This window comes from Silene latifolia, chromosome 8 (genome assembly GCF_048544455.1).
Source record: "Silene latifolia isolate original U9 population chromosome 8, ASM4854445v1, whole genome shotgun sequence".
NCBI lineage: Eukaryota > Viridiplantae > Streptophyta > Magnoliopsida > Caryophyllales > Caryophyllaceae > Silene > Silene latifolia.
The window spans coordinates 110,211,792-110,227,689 of record NC_133533.1 but is presented as its reverse complement, the minus strand read 5'-3'; the positions used below and the strand labels follow the sequence as shown (position 1 = coordinate 110,227,689).

General features: G+C 36.8%; 2 protein-coding genes across 2 annotated transcripts; one reads left to right on the top strand and one right to left on the bottom strand.

Moving 5' to 3' along the window:
- Positions 1–5,448: 5,448 nt before the first annotated feature.
- On the top strand, positions 5,449–9,751 carry LOC141597305 (uncharacterized). Its single transcript, XM_074417716.1, has 3 exons — positions 5,449–5,873; positions 8,179–8,584; positions 8,746–9,751. Exons 1-3 carry the CDS (start codon positions 5,787–5,789, stop codon positions 9,480–9,482), a joined length of 1,230 nt encoding a protein of 409 aa, XP_074273817.1. The 5' UTR covers positions 5,449–5,786; the 3' UTR covers positions 9,483–9,751.
- Positions 9,752–9,931: 180 nt separating this feature from the next.
- LOC141597307 (protein LIKE COV 1-like) lies at positions 9,932–15,316 on the bottom strand. The gene is made up of 7 exons (XM_074417717.1): positions 14,900–15,316; positions 13,458–13,510; positions 12,528–12,637; positions 11,712–11,879; positions 11,528–11,625; positions 10,753–10,879; positions 9,932–10,260 (listed from the first exon to the last, which is right to left on the bottom strand). Exons 1-7 carry the CDS (start codon positions 15,089–15,091, stop codon positions 10,163–10,165), a joined length of 846 nt encoding a protein of 281 aa, XP_074273818.1. The 5' UTR covers positions 15,092–15,316; the 3' UTR covers positions 9,932–10,162.
- Between the last annotated feature and the right edge of the window lie 582 nt (positions 15,317–15,898).

Sequence of the window (15,898 nt, the reverse complement as noted above, 5' to 3'; positions counted from 1 at the left end):
TTTTCATAAATTTGCTGTTAATTATTAGCCATTTTATGATCTGGGTTGTTCTTGTTTTGCTATTTAGTGGTTGGGTATATTAGGTCAGAAAAGGCACACACTTTTACAATAAAAGTTAGCTCATTTTTGCTTTATACTTGATAAAATATTTATTGCGTGGGACGGTCTTATTCTATAATTTGTTTATTTTGGTGAAGTTGAGATCTTTAGCTTTCTAACATTGTTTATTGATTTCTTTAGGAAGTTATTGTAAAAGATTAAACAATGGAGTCGAGTGCTCCAGCCTTAAACCATAGTGCTTGTATCAAAGAAGCAGGAAAGAAAAGCTTGCTAGAGCTTATAATTTTGGAGATGGTGTGAATCTTGGTGGCGGGTTTGTGGAGGTAAGTAACCGAGACTAGCATTTGGAGACTTTTTCCTGTCATAATGCATGTGTACCTCACCTTAGGTGTGGAGTTTGTGTCATGGGTCGATGGACAGTGGAGCCACCTTGTGCATGTTTCAAATCTTACAAGTTGCGATTGATCGATTGGTTGTTTAATTTCCTCCGTAGCGCAATTAAGTAGACCGGCCAATTATAATTATTTTTACAAAGAGCCAATGCAAAGAAAATGATTAGCAACAATCTAGATCATTTTGAATTGGTATGCCTTCAGTAAACCGGATTACGGTGTAAGTTAATCTAGGTTAACCGTAGGGCTCTGATTCGGTTCATAGAGAATGCAGTAGAGTCAAAATTTTGGGGGGAGAACTTTTCCGCCATTGTGGTCCTACACAGCTCGAACCCCGACCAAACCGGATGGTGCAAACCCCTTAGAAAATTAATACTCTATATATGTATGCATGGGTCAAGCAGCAAGAAATGATTTTGAGTGATTTTACATAGGTTTTGGCTGCAACTCAAACTCATGGAGAGGCAGGAAAGAGGTGGTTCCAGTGTGACAGTTTTTCTGGGTATTTGAGGTACATGCTTAGTACTCTTTAATATTCTGTTTTTCTAAAGAAGCTTGATAACATTGAGTAGCTTGACTAACAAAGATCCTATTTCTTTAATGATTTCTGTAGGACTCAAAGTACAAGAATGTGGAGTATTATTATTTTATCTGATGATCATCTCTACCAAATGGATTACATGGACTTTGTGCAGGTAGTAGTGTAGTACTCACTTTCTGTCTGATGAATAGGCATATTTGTCGAGTTGTTGATGATTCATTCTAACTTACGTGTTATCCTGCATAACTGAAGCACATTGACAGCAATGCTGATATTACAGTTTCATGTGTGATTGTGTTCCCATGGATGATGTATACATTCTTGTTTTCATGTGTTCCCATGGATGATGTGTATTTGATGATGCATATCTATAATATCCAAATATCATTTAGTTCGTAACAAAATTTAAAACTTTTTTGTGCTTTCGAGACAATGGATATGCTCGATATTAGTAGAGCTATTGCTTATGATCGCAAATTTTCTCCTAGGCACTAAAGAAAAGTGACTATCAGCGTTTAACCGATTCAAAGCTTAAAATCGAAGGGGTAGTCGGTTGGTGGCGTTCTCGTGCAGCTACCTTTATTGAAAACTACGACACCAGGTTTAATTGGGAAAGGATAGGATGTACCTCAACAAAAATTGGGAGAATGTATGGAATTCATTTGAAAAGACGGGATCCATTTTAGTGAATAGATGGTAAACCGAGATGGAATACTTTACCCAGCGAGTTGAGTTGAACGCTAAAGGTGTGCGAGAATTAAAGAAGAATCGGCTTAGAATTCAGAGAAACAATAGATACCACCCAGATGAGTGAGTAATGAGTTAATTAAGTAGTAGTGCTAAATGGTGAATGTATAACTAGAATACTTGTGCATATTTTGATGTACTTAATCCCTTTTGGTGTGAGTGTTTCTTGTTTGGGATGGGAGTAGAAGAATAATTGGTTATACGGAGATCCGAGTTGCGGATCGGAAATACCTGATTCTAAGCATTGAGCTGGCTATGGGAGAGGAACAAATTTGTGGTGTCAAGGACATTGGAAGGGGCAAGTAGATTACCTTACAATAGCTTCAAGTTGTGTGCGGCTTTACGACATAATGTAGTATGGAGTACATGATATTTTGATTTTACCTCACTGAGATTTATGTGTTTGACACTTTGCCAACTATGACTTCTACCTTCCTATAGGGATCGTTTATGTAATGCTCCTTTTCTTAGGGACCATTACTTTTGTTTTCTTTACTGATGACTTCAGTTTCAATTGATGAGCTATTTGATTGAATTTGACTGAAGCTTTATGAAAACGTCTGTGCTTGGCAGTTTATACTATGAGTGTCGTTCTCTTTGGCTCTTAAAACTACTCCCTCAAATTGAAGCCAAGTTTAACATTAATGATTAAATGGAGTTTCCATGTGTGTTTTAATTTTGTGTTGGTCAAGTTATTCGTCCATGCACATTAGTAGTTTGAGGAGTTTTGTCAGTTTGATCCAACTTCGTTTTTTCTCCAAGTGGCTCTGATTGGATTTTTTAGTAGAGCCAACTATAGCAGATCCTGAGATTATACTAAATTTTTTGACGGAAATAGATGTCAAATTTATACAGAGTCGTAAAAACTTGGTTAAATGGAAATGATTAGTGCAAAGTGTTAACTTCGGAGAAAAGATCTAAATGCCTACTTAAAACTTAACATTCAGCAATCTTCGATCAGTTTTGGTCGATCATAGGCTAGAGGTCCTATTTTGCTGGTCTTAGGCTGAAGTAGTCGTTTACTTTGTGTGAGCAGATTTGTGTTGGTTTTTCAGTAAGTCTTTCTTAAGATGGTACTATCCGTCTTAAGCGTAAGACGGGTCAATACATACCACTTGGTAAGGCATATTTCAGTTTCTTACTCAGATACGAGATATAATTAGTCTTGTTCAAACAAGTTGACTTCCCATTTATAGGAAATAAATATCATCAGTTGTGTACTTGTGTTCCAAGGGATTTAAATAAGTTCTTCTTTGGCCAGGAAATTTTTTTTTGTTCCAGTTTATTATACGTATGTATTGATATCTCTCTACACAGTTTCTAATTCTATGTACTTTTAACATATGAATGTTTATTATAGTGAGATGTACTTTTTCTTTAGATTTTTTTCCTTCCTAGATTAATGCGGTACTAATTCATTTTTGGTTTGGTGTATGTATGATAGGACAACCATCAGGTTCATCGAACAATTGGCAACCATGGCTCACTAAGGATAATTATAGGGTACCTAGAGACTACAGGAGTGCATATAATGAAGGATCGAGAGGAACAAATTGCATGCGGAATGAAGAGCTAGAGTTTTTTTTCTTTTTTAGTTAGGGTAAAGCATTAGACTATGGCCGCCTTTAACATGAACTGGTTACTCCGAGATGTCATTTATTTTCAGAAGCCTATTTTTCTATCTATATATATATATTGTAGGGAAAGTTGCTCCAAATTTGCATATTTGTGATATCTTAATTATATTGCTAACCAGTGTGTAAATCTATTAAGTTTGTATCTAATGTTTTTTTTATCTGCAATTGGAAAGTACTTTTAAGGTACGGCTCTTAGAGGCTTTATTTATGCTAGCCTAATCACATCAAATGCTTCAGTCTAAACCACTGCTTATCACATCTGCTTATACTACAAACATCCAGGGCTTTCCAAATGAGACCAGAGTCATCATTAGCAGACCGACAATAATATATGGGAATGGAGATGATAATCAACCTGATAGATATAAATAGATGAAAATGAGAAGTGGGGAGTGGGGAGTAGCAATGGAAAGAGAATAAGGAGGTTGTGAGGCAACGAATAGGGGAAAAGGAAGGAGGAGAAGGGAAAAGTGATAACAATATATGAGAATGGAGATGATAATCAACCTGTTGTAAAGTTCGAGAATCCCAAATTCGAATAGTACCATTAGAAGAGCAAGAATGCAAGAGTGAAAAATGGTGTGTTAATTTCCAGATTTTGAAGAACCATGGTCAATGTGAAACATCCTCTTAAATTTAAGAATTTGGAGATAAATGGTCAACTTGAATCATCCTACGTTAAATGCACCGAAATCAACACAAGTTAATTTTTCAATTGTTTTAATTTCATATCTCTATTCAATGATCAGCGTTAAGTGCATCAAAGTTAAGGTCCATGTATTATTAATGTTAATTCTCATACTCATTCACTCGATCATGTGAATTGCATACGAGACTTTAGTATTTTTAGTTTTTAAGTAACATACTAACATAGAACAATGAACCGGGAGAAAAAGAGATGTTCTGTTCGACTAAAAATGATTACAAAACTTCACAACAAATATGACAACTATTTAATTACGACATATGCATCTGTTTGTAAAAGGATGTCATCTATTTGTAGAAGTTCATTACAGTGCCTTTGCTATGGATAATACAAAAATAATTTTGTTATGTAGTTTCTTAGTGCAGCAGATGTTTTGCTTTGGGACACACGTGAGTATCTGTATTACCAAATATGTCAAGACGAAATATATAGAGTGTGTAAATCTGCAACAGACTAAACAACACGGTACATTAAGAAGGCCGCAGTTAACATTAGATGTAAACAGAATAGCTTCGACAACAAAACAAAACGTGTCGTGGATCTCCGCGCGCAACGCGCGCGGAGAGACAACTAGTTTACATAAAACATTAGCAAAGACCGCACTATTGCTTACCTTAAGTCCTTTTTGCTACAAATTCTATAAAAACATGGTTTCACCAAACACCAAGGAATCCTACTCCGTGGTGCATGTTTCTATCTTTACATTTAAAATTTTATGCATGTGTCCGACGCATGTTCATGGTATTTGAACACTCCCTTAAATGTGACATCTATAAAGTTGTATCTAACTTTCTTCATTTATTTAGGCATGTGTCCGACTCGTGTCCATGGTATTTGAACATCATTTAGGGTGAATGTTGTTCTTTATATGAGAAATAAGCTGTCGAAAGAGATTGATTAGAAGATGAATTTGGGTGGAAAATTAAAATGAGTTATAATCAACGCAAATTTACCTTAACTTATTTAAATTTAATATCAAATACTTTTAAAAAAATAAAATCAAACATTTATAATTATTAAATATATATTTTTTTAAATTTAAATAACGTGTTCATGACTTAAATTTCATAAAACGCCGTTTCACGCGTTCATGTCCGTTTTAGTGCTACCTAAAACATAAGTCAAATATCTCATACACAAGACTCGTTAGATCAATGTCAAGTTGTGAATCACAAGGTCCACAAGATGCCCTCTCCAACGTGTAAGCAACTAGACAACATGTCTCACAAAAGCCCAGAAGAACTCAACAATCCCGCCAACAAGGGCAAAATCGTCAATTCACATGACTACTCCTATACCCCACCGAAATTATAGAAAGTCGGTCCAAAACTTCTCTATAAATACACACCTCCCTTTGTTTCAGATCTCACAATTTTTTTCACTTCTCTCAAAATTATTTTATTATTTCCTTATCCTTAAAAAAGAAGAGTTTGTCCCCAATTTTTCTTCTCTCTCTTCGACGCGGCTAGGGTTTCATCCAATCCAAATCCCGCCGTAAAATCTAAATCTACCCACAAATTTATCAAACTATCAATCAAATTAGCCTTCTTATCTTCAGATCTATAAACCCTTTTCATTAATTTTTGTAAAAGTCAAGGGTTTTGTCGGATTATTAATTTCAAATTAGTTAAAAAAAATTAGGGTTCTTGTTTTTAGAGAGAGAAAGTGAAAAAGATTGAATTTTGTTAAGAAAATTTGCAAGGATGTCGAGGTGTTTTCCGTTTTCTTCATCTGGGTATGCTAGGAATTGCTCAAGCAATCACAATGATGCCTTGATCGTTTCGATTAAGGTTTGTTGAGCCCCAAAAACAACAAATAATGATTAAAATTAATCAAAAAAGTTTTGTCGTTTCGTGTTCTTCATGACATGTCATTGATGTTAATTAATCATGTATCTTAAGATTAAGATTTAGTTTATACATGTATGCTGTATGTATATGAGATTGGATCTGAATATAAAGATTAATTTTTTTTTGTAATATAGGTATCGATTATTTTGTAATTTGTGGATCAAAAAACAATCAGAGCAATGTACAGTAATTATTTGTCTTGTTTCAAACAATGTATGTATTATTGTTAGCATTTTAGAGGTTGAGATTTGTGAGCTGAGAGATTTGTTAGACATTGAGGGTTGTTTGTTTAAGGAATTGTTGTTGTTTGAAGTTAGACAGAATTCATATCGCGGTTTAGGAGTGTGTGTTGTTTGAAGGGTTACTAGAACGAATTCCCATAGCGGTTAGGAGCATATGTTGTTTGAAGTGCTACTAGATGAATTCACACCGGATGGTATCGTGGTTAGGAACTTGTAGTTGTTTGAAGTGCTAGATGTTGATATTGGTTGTTTGAAGGAGTGTGACGCGTCTATAGTGTTATTAGATGGAGTATGGCGCGATTAGAGTGTTAGTAGATGGAGTTTATATTGCGGTTAGGAACATGGGGTTGTAACCTTGTAGGAGGTGCTACTAGGATGAATTTCGTATTGTGGTTAGGAAGATGGGATTGTTTGAAATGCTACTAGGATGGATTTCGTAAAGGAACACTAGTATTGCTACTATGACGCGTTTATAGTGTTATTAGTCGGAGTATGGAGCGATTAGAGTGTTAATGGAGTTCATATTGTGGTTAGGAACATGTGTTTGTAGCCTCCTAGGAGGTGCTACTAGGATGAATTTCCTATTGTGGTTAGGAACATGGGGTTCTTTGAAGTGCTATTAGGTGGAATTCGTATTGCGCGTAAAGGAACACGCATTGTGTGAGCTGATGTTATAGTGTGATGTTACAGTGAGTTTTAATTTGTGGGAGTTAGCATCAATATGCGATTTTTGGGTCGTTTTGCGTAATTTAGTTCTTGTTGTGGGAAGGATGTTTGAAGTGTTAGTAAATGTGAGGATGGGATATTGATGAATTGGTGCTATATGGGTTTAGTAGTTTTCTCGCTTCGTTTTGTGTTCTTTTTTACCTTCTGTCAACAATTCTAGTTTCTCAACATCTCTCAGTTTTTCATTTTCAATTTCAAAGTATGTTTTCATCAAATATTTTTATTTTTATAAAATGGTTTTCAAACTTCTGTTCCTGTATGCTGTCTGATCTCTCAGCTAATTTTTTTCTAAGTGCCCGTCGTCTTGTATGCTTAACTAGTTTTCACTCTTGGATGTTTTTGTGAGTTTTCCTGAATGCTTTCGTGCACAGTTGCCTTGTCTCTATTAAACAGCATGTGGGTTTAAAGCCCTTTATGTTTACCATTCGGTTTCATTTGTTGATTCCGAATGGAATGTGAAAATTTGCTACTATGACGCGTTTATAGTGTTATTAGTCGGAGTATGGAGCGATTAGAGTGTTAATGGAGTTCATATTGTGGTTAGGAACATGTGTTTGTAGCCTCCTAGGAGGTGCTACTAGGATGAATTTCCTATTGTGGTTAGGAACATGGGGTTCTTTGAAGTGCTATTAGGTGGAATTCGTATTGCGCGTAAAGGAACACGCATTGTGTGAGCTGATGTTATAGTGTGATGTTACAGTGAGTTTTAATTTGTGGGAGTTAGCATCAATATGCGATTTTTGGGTCGTTTTGCGTAATTTAGTTCTTGTTGTGGGAAGGATGTTTGAAGTGTTAGTAAATGTGAGGATGGGATATTGATGAATTGGTGCTATATGGGTTTAGTAGTTTTCTCGCTTCGTTTTGTGTTCTTTTTTACCTTCTGTCAACAATTCTAGTTTCTCAACATCTCTCAGTTTTTCATTTTCAATTTCAAAGTATGTTTTCATCAAATATTTTTATTTTTATAAAATGGTTTTCAAACTTCTGTTCCTGTATGCTGTCTGATCTCTCAGCTAATTTTTTTCTAAGTGCCCGTCGTCTTGTATGCTTAACTAGTTTTCACTCTTGGATGTTTTTGTGAGTTTTCCTGAATGCTTTCGTGCACAGTTGCCTTGTCTCTATTAAACAGCATGTGGGTTTAAAGCCCTTTATGTTTACCATTCGGTTTCATTTGTTGATTCCGAATGGAATGTGAAAATTTGCCCATCCTGGTCATGCTTGCTTTATTAGCTTGCTGCCATTATATGGTCTGAATTTTCTGTTGTGGTGCTCTAAAGCTCCAAGAACAAACGGAGAAACCTATTCCAGACAGGGTAAAAGAGAACGTGAAATCTTCTGATAAGAAGGATCGGAAAAGTGAGAAGAAAGATCGGAAAAGTGAGAAGAAAGACCGAAAAAAGGACAAGAAAGAAAAAAAGGACACGAAAAGGGTTGAAAAGGAGCAATTACATTCTGCTATTGAGAGTGGAAAGCAGAAACCCGATGACAAGTTGTATAAAGCTGATGCTTTTGAAAAGGAATCCAAAGGCAAACGGAGTTTTGAAGTACTTGAACGGAGCAATCTGACTGAAGAGCATGGCAGGCCGGTTGATCCGCAGAATGTTTCCTGCTCTTCTGATAGCACTGGAAACAGTAGCAAGAGGAAAAGGGTTTCATCTCCTCCAAGTAGCATTCAGGGAAATGGTGAGGATCTCTCTTTTATAAGCATTCTCTCTGAGAAATTGATGCTCCATTTTCTATTGGTCAATAATTTTCGTAAAGTAGCGAAGAGGACCTGGATAATCACCCTTCAGGGATCTTTTTAGTTGTGAACTTACTAATCTTATGTTTTGCTTGATTAACAGGAAACATTATTCGCATTCGAATCTCTTCTAAGAAAAGAGATGAACCCAGTACGTCGTGCATCATACCTCCACGTAAGACTGAAGACCATTCAAAATCACAGGCCAATTTACAACCTCGTTCTGTATCAGTCCCGGTTATCAGTCAAACCAATGTGATAGCAAAGGTTCGAGAACCACAGGCCAATCTGCGACCTTGTTCTGTATCAGTCCCGGTTATCAGTCAAACCAATGTGATAGCAAAGGCTCAAGAACCACGGGCCAATCTACGACCTTCTTCTGTATCAGTCCCGGTTATCAGTCAAACCAATGTGGTAGCAAAGGTTCAAGAACCTGTACGTGTTGTCCAGGAAACAAAAGTTGAGCCCCTGGCCTCGAGGGAAGAACCCTCTACTAGTGGCAGGATCGAGATTAGAGAGCCACCATCCAAGAAAGTGAAGAAACTATCTTCTCACGAGAGGAAGTTGCTCAAAAAGGAAACTCTGTACAACACGCTGTTTCAAAACTTGGCTCCACCCACACTGATGACAGAACAAGTTGTTGGTCTTGATGATGACGACGATTGGCTATTTGGCAAGAAAGACGATCAACCTGCCAAAAAATTGAGACACAGTGACGATGTACAACAGCCAGCATCTATGGACAATTTATCGTGCTCGGGTTCTGCTGTGCTTCAACCCCGTGCCCATTTCTTGTCCGATGTGGGTATCTATGCCTTGCCATTCACTGTGCCGTTCTAAATTTGCATGTTTCTCGTTTGCCGATGTTGGTGGCGCTTGTTGAAGTTGGGTGGCTCTAGTGATGTTGCGGGAGCTGGCTCTTTCGACATCGGTGTCACGGAACTTGGGTGAAGATGTGAGGCCTACACATGATACACAATGATAGGGTTTTGGACATGGTGGGGATAGTGAAAACTGGGTGTACTTGTGTGTGGTCTTTGTTTTTTCGTTTGTAAATATACTGATTATGCTTGTCTAATTGACAACTTAATACAAATATTCTTCTTTAACTCTCTTTTTTATTATTACTGTGGTCGACCATCGGTGCATGCCTAGATATATTACGCAGACTGCCTTGATACTTACGTTTTTTTTTTTGCGAATTACTTTGTTTACGCCCAATATCTCAATCAAATGGTTTAACTTACGAAACTAAAATGATTATAAATGGAACATGAAAAAAAAACATCAGCCTGAAGTCTCTAACCTTCAAATTTCCGGAAAAAAAGGCGTTACATTTTACATTGTACAAGGCACAACTAATATGAAATTGTAAGTAAAAATAGGCAGATACAACTTCAAAAAAAGGAGTAATCTACTCTACGCTGAAATCCGAATTATAAACATAATGAAGGAATAAGCATATCTCCACACCCCTTGAGTCCATAAAATGCCAATCTATAGCCTATAGCACCTCCCCTTCAGCTTCTGTTGGATCTGATTCTGTCCATATGACCGACCTGTGGATCTAGCGTGGAGAGAACCTGCGGCATTGACATGCCACCCGATACAACAATCTCTGCATCCAAAACAGCACATGAATAGATGTCGTGATGAATGAAACAATTTCAACCTCACATCCAAGTCTCGTTTAATCTTTTAACCTTTGTCATTCTCTAGGTTTCTTTGAAATTATGTGCGCGCTATCCATGATACAAGGTCTGAGTCTTGACACTGGATAGCAGCCTGTCAGTAAAGATCTTGAAGCTGGAAGTCCAAATTTAGAGGGGGGTGTCGGCAGCATTTATACAGGGAAAAAAGTCGAGATGATGCCGCCAACCACATTACTAAATGCTGTAAATGCTGTCGTAGCAGCATGATCTCAATCGTTGTGCCATAAATGCTGCCGGCACCACCTCAAAATATGTTGCATTAACCTCCAAAACCTCGACAACTCACTTGCGAGCAGTGTCACGAGACTCACGACCATGTTTCATACCATGTCATCAACAAACCCAACAATTTACCAAATTCACTTGGGAAATTACAAAACAAAATCTAAAGAACTCACCTATTCCTTCACGCACAGACAAATTTGGTCTGATCACATCATTTGAGTTGACCAGGAAAATATCACCAATATATAGATGGTTAGTGGGAACGTAAACGCAGCATAGTTCTTCATCCCCAGAAAAGTTCTGCTTACATATACACCAAAAGGTAATTAGACACGCATCAGCATTTAGCAGGCAAAATTTCAAAAGAATATTCGGACACAATCGTCTCAAATAAATAAATATCTTTAATTTGCTAAGCAGACTTGACAATTAACAACCAGCTGTACTCCTGGCACTGTCTGTAATCAAAGATCTACAATGCCAATTGCCAAATACTCGACACTTGCAACATTCAATAGTTGAGGTACTAGACTGGAGGTTCACAAGCAGATAACGAGCCTGTAGTTCAGTTTGACATATAACAACTATATGCATTGGAGGCTCATTCAAGACATAACTCACATAAGTATACTCCATTCCATTTATATCTTTACCATTGGTGGTCAACCGATGTCACCAATATATAATTTCTCACAATATATACTAGATACAATTTTTTAAATGGCGCCAAGAAAGTAGCTGTTTTGATGAATCAAATGTGACAAAATTTTACATTAGGTAGGACCACAAAATCTGGAGAAACTAATGGTCATTGGTGGCATTTGTTGACCACCGAAGTTAAACGGGAGCAATATAAATGGAATGGAAGTGCGTTTATTATGTGCGGCGGGGACATAAACTCAGGAGATAGGGAAAGAGAGGTTGATTCGAAAAACTTGATTTATTTACCTGGAGGGTAACAGATGAGGTGATGAATCCAAAAGCATATTCCCCAATTCGAGGATGTCTAATGATGGCAACTTCCTTGAACGCCTGTGTGTTTTGGTCTGTGAAATGAAAATAATCCTCGTCAATCTTATGACCTAGATAATTCAATTACAAATAGACGAAAGAACATTTCCAACTAATCCACCTGGCGATATTGCAGAACTTATCTGCTTCGAGGCATTGTAGATATGACGAACAAAAGGCATCCTTTTAATAAACCATTCACCAAGGCTTAAGACCGATGCTCCCAACCATGAAGACATAAACACGCCAACCAAGAATATGAACGCTATTGAAGTAATGAACCCAAGGCCTAGAAAGATGAACAAAATGTAAATTAGACGGCAGAATTCATGAGTAGAGCCAAACAATATAACTGGCTAGTGAAACAAATAAGGCAAAATAATCAGAGCGATTTGATGCACTAAAGGATAGTGTCATAGCAAAATAAACAGACTAAGCATTCAACACACATGACTGAATATATAAAAGAGGTGGGAGTTGAATTCACTAGTATGTCTTGTAAGCTGTGACAATATGGAAACGAATCGTATCCCGAAAGAAGAATGTGACGGACAATATGTGAAGGAGGGAACATTCTGTACAGCATTTGTTCTGTTTTTTGTCTGGATATGGGCTATCTAGATTACATTGTACAACATGAATCATGGCATCTGTATCACTGTACGATCTTGGAATTCATATGTATGTCACAAGGTAGTGAGATTGGTAAAGAGACGGTGCTGGTGAGTTGGTGACAAATAGAAAAGGATTGGGATAGGAAACAAAATCTCACCCTTAACTCTGAAAATCACAAAAATGAGAAAAGGAATGTGTATCTTCTCACAGAAGTCATCTTAAAGTATATGATTAAGCTAAAAGAAAGTGGTCCCACACAGGTAGAGAAAAGACATCCAACAGTCCATAAGACAAGGCAGGCAGAACAAGCATACAGACTTACCAAAAATATCAATTCCAAGGTGAGTGTAAATCGGGGAGAAAAAACCGTCGACAAAATGTATAAACCAAAAGGTTATATAGAAAGTGATGGCGATTGGAAAGAGGATGACGCTGCAAAAACATGTAATGATGGTATCAGTAAATGCTCGAGGAGAACAGAAAATACATTCACAAAGACGGTTCATAGTTCCATGGATGAAATATATTGTGCGAGTGCTCTTGAGTGCATGACTTCAGCACGAAGACCTTTTGACAGTTAATTGTCCAAGGCATAATATGTGCAATAAGCCACACTTCAGAAAACTAATAATATAAAAAAGGAACGACCATCAGAACAATTTGTGGTTGATGCAACATGACCTAAAATTGTACAAATAATTTTTTTTTTAACATAGCAGTAGTTACTTAGAACCAATTTTAAAATTTCGGGAAACAGTAATACATTTTGAAGCGTGGACAACTTCAAAATTCCTTCGACTTTATTTCATCATATTTCAAAGTCAGTAGTGACTAGTGAGTCTAAAAACGCTACTTTAACTAAAAATAAATCCTTCATGGATAATAACTTTTCCCTCGGAGATTTTTAAAATTCCCTTTTTTGGCAACTTCACAATGGTTTCTCACATTCTTTTTTTGGCATCATCATAATAACTTTATACTTCCATTCGTTTTTTTTGTTCACAGTAATGACCATATTGTTTTAATGACCCCATTACATAACTTCTATTGTTTTAGTAACTCCATTTGCAGAACATATATCGTTTTAATGTTAGATCCCTTAAAAGCTTGGCAAACCCAAAATGGAAAGTCATAGCGAAGGAAGTAGCTAAAATTGACCAAATGAGTAAGGATGAAATCAATGACCATATTTAGACACCTTCGGTCACAGAGAAAAGCAAGCAATTGCAATCACATGGAGAAGAGGACTAACCATCCTGTCATGAATTTCTTTGAAGCCCAACTTCTGATTATTTTGTAGAATGTCTGCAAATTTGTAAGAGCAGCTAAATATAAAGATGGTGGGAAGAACATTCAATCGTTTGAAATGACCCCGCTAAGACTTCCCGCCATTTGCAGCAGGCAGGTGAGGCAGCCGAATAAAGAAGGTCATGCTTAGGCTTAAATGCTTAATATAGTAGTTCCTTTTCTCCTAAAAGAAAAGTTCATGGGTGGTAATAATAATTGTACAATCCCACAGACTTATAAATAGTGCTTCCTAGAGTCCGTGAGATCGTTCCGTTGGATGTAGGAAATCATATTTCTACGAAAATCTTCTTTCAACGAAGCTCTACATCCTAGTAAATGACCGTATTTCTCAGACATGATATGATGATAGTGTCTATAACCCGCCAATGATGCAAGAAAACTAGAAAAAAGAGATTTTGTAAGAAATAAATATAAGAGTAACTCAAAAGAAATAATTTCTAATCATATAGCTAAAGAGAACATCTCAAATTCCTCGAGTCTCATCATACTTGAATTAAAGACCAATGGGACTAAACAACGATAGTCACCATGAAAAGAATTGCAATCACCAAAAGCCAAAAGGTATAGAATGGGGTCAATCAAACAAAATTTCAAACCACTCATTTTCCGTTATCAACTACAATCCTAGCCGAGCTAACACTCCATTTGCCCTGCACTAATATCCCTCTAACAAGTGCCACATATTAAATCACATAGCTAGGTGAAACATCCAACTAATAGACGAGCTAACTACAGTCAAGCAACCAATTACACGAAACGAAATTCGAAACCTTTTTGGACCACTGTCTACTTCTATAATCTTTACAGTGCTAGTCATTTCAACTGATTAATTTAGAGCACATACTCTATCCCCAAAACTAAGCTTCTACAATGTTGCTCTAAACTTGTTCATTATCCCCAAAAATCAAACTTTCACATAGTTGCTCCAACATTGGTTATTTTGATTCTTAATTCTTCTCATCCACTCACTCACACAATAATTTAAAGCATAACACATTAACAAAAACATCTGCTGCAGGTCTACAACACTATATATTCCACACAAATTCAAATTATGAACAAATTTATCATATATGAAAAAGACCCAGAAAAATTAAAGCAAAACCTAATAAAAACCCTAAAAAACCCAAATTAGAAAGAATAAACTTGATCAATACCCAGAACAATCAAAGCAAAACCAGTAATTAAAACCCCAAAAAATTCCAAAACAGAAAGAAAAAAACTGATCAATACCCATAAAAATCAAAGCAAAAGTGCAAAAACCAGTAATTAAAAACCCTAAAAATCCAAAAATAGAAAGAACAAAACATGATGAATACCCAGAAAAATTAAAGCAAAACCCAGATGAATGAAGCTAAAATAACAGCAAATTAACAAGAAAATAACCTCACGACCAGAATGATTAGAAGAAGAAGAAGCAGAAGATGTAGGTTTATTATCATCATGATTATGATCAACATGAAGATTGTTGTTGTTATTGATAGAAGAAGAATCAGCAACAGGTATAAGAAGCTCTCGATCTCTATCTGATCTAATGTTGTTTCCCATAGCCATTGATGTTATCTTATCATCTCCCATAATACTGAAACCCTAGATTTTTGTAATATTTTGATGGAATTGTAATTGGAAGTGGAATTTGGGGATAATTGAATTGATTTTGACTCAGTTTCCTACCTGTATACAGAACAGAACACTACAGGAAGAAAGAGACAGAGAAACAAGTAGGAGAGGAGAGAGGGTCATTGCCGTGCTTCACATTTGGTCAAGTCACTAGGAGAGAAAGAGAAACAAGTCATTAACTAAGAGTGAACTGAGGTGACAATCGGATCGGTCGGGTTTGGTCGAGTGATGGGTTTAGGTCATGACTACGTTTGGGTTCGGGATGTTTATGGGTCAAGTTTAGAGATGGCAACGGATCCGAACGCTGATGGGTAGGATATGGATCCTAATTTTTCGGATCCAGTGGATATGGGTTGGATATGGATCCACTTATTTGAAAATGGATCTGGATATGGATCTGGAAAATTTGGATCCGCCGGATATGGGTCGAATATGGATCCAACGTTGGTGTGGCGTAGGGGTGCTAATGAGCCGAGCCGAGCCCGAGCTTGGCCTTGCTCGGCTTGTGCTCAAGAACAAAAACTCGAGCTCGAGCCGATCTCGAGCTTACCCGAGCTTGAAAAAAATGTGCTTGTTATAAAGCTTGCGAGCTTTAACGCGAGCTCGAGCCACACTCGAGCCCAAATCGAGCCTATATAAAACAGTTTATTTTTTTATTTTTTATTTTTCGATATTTTCAATAATAAGGCTCAAGGGTTATATGTAACAATATTTGGCAAATCAGCGAGACATTTGATATGTGTAATACAAAAATATAATTATGAT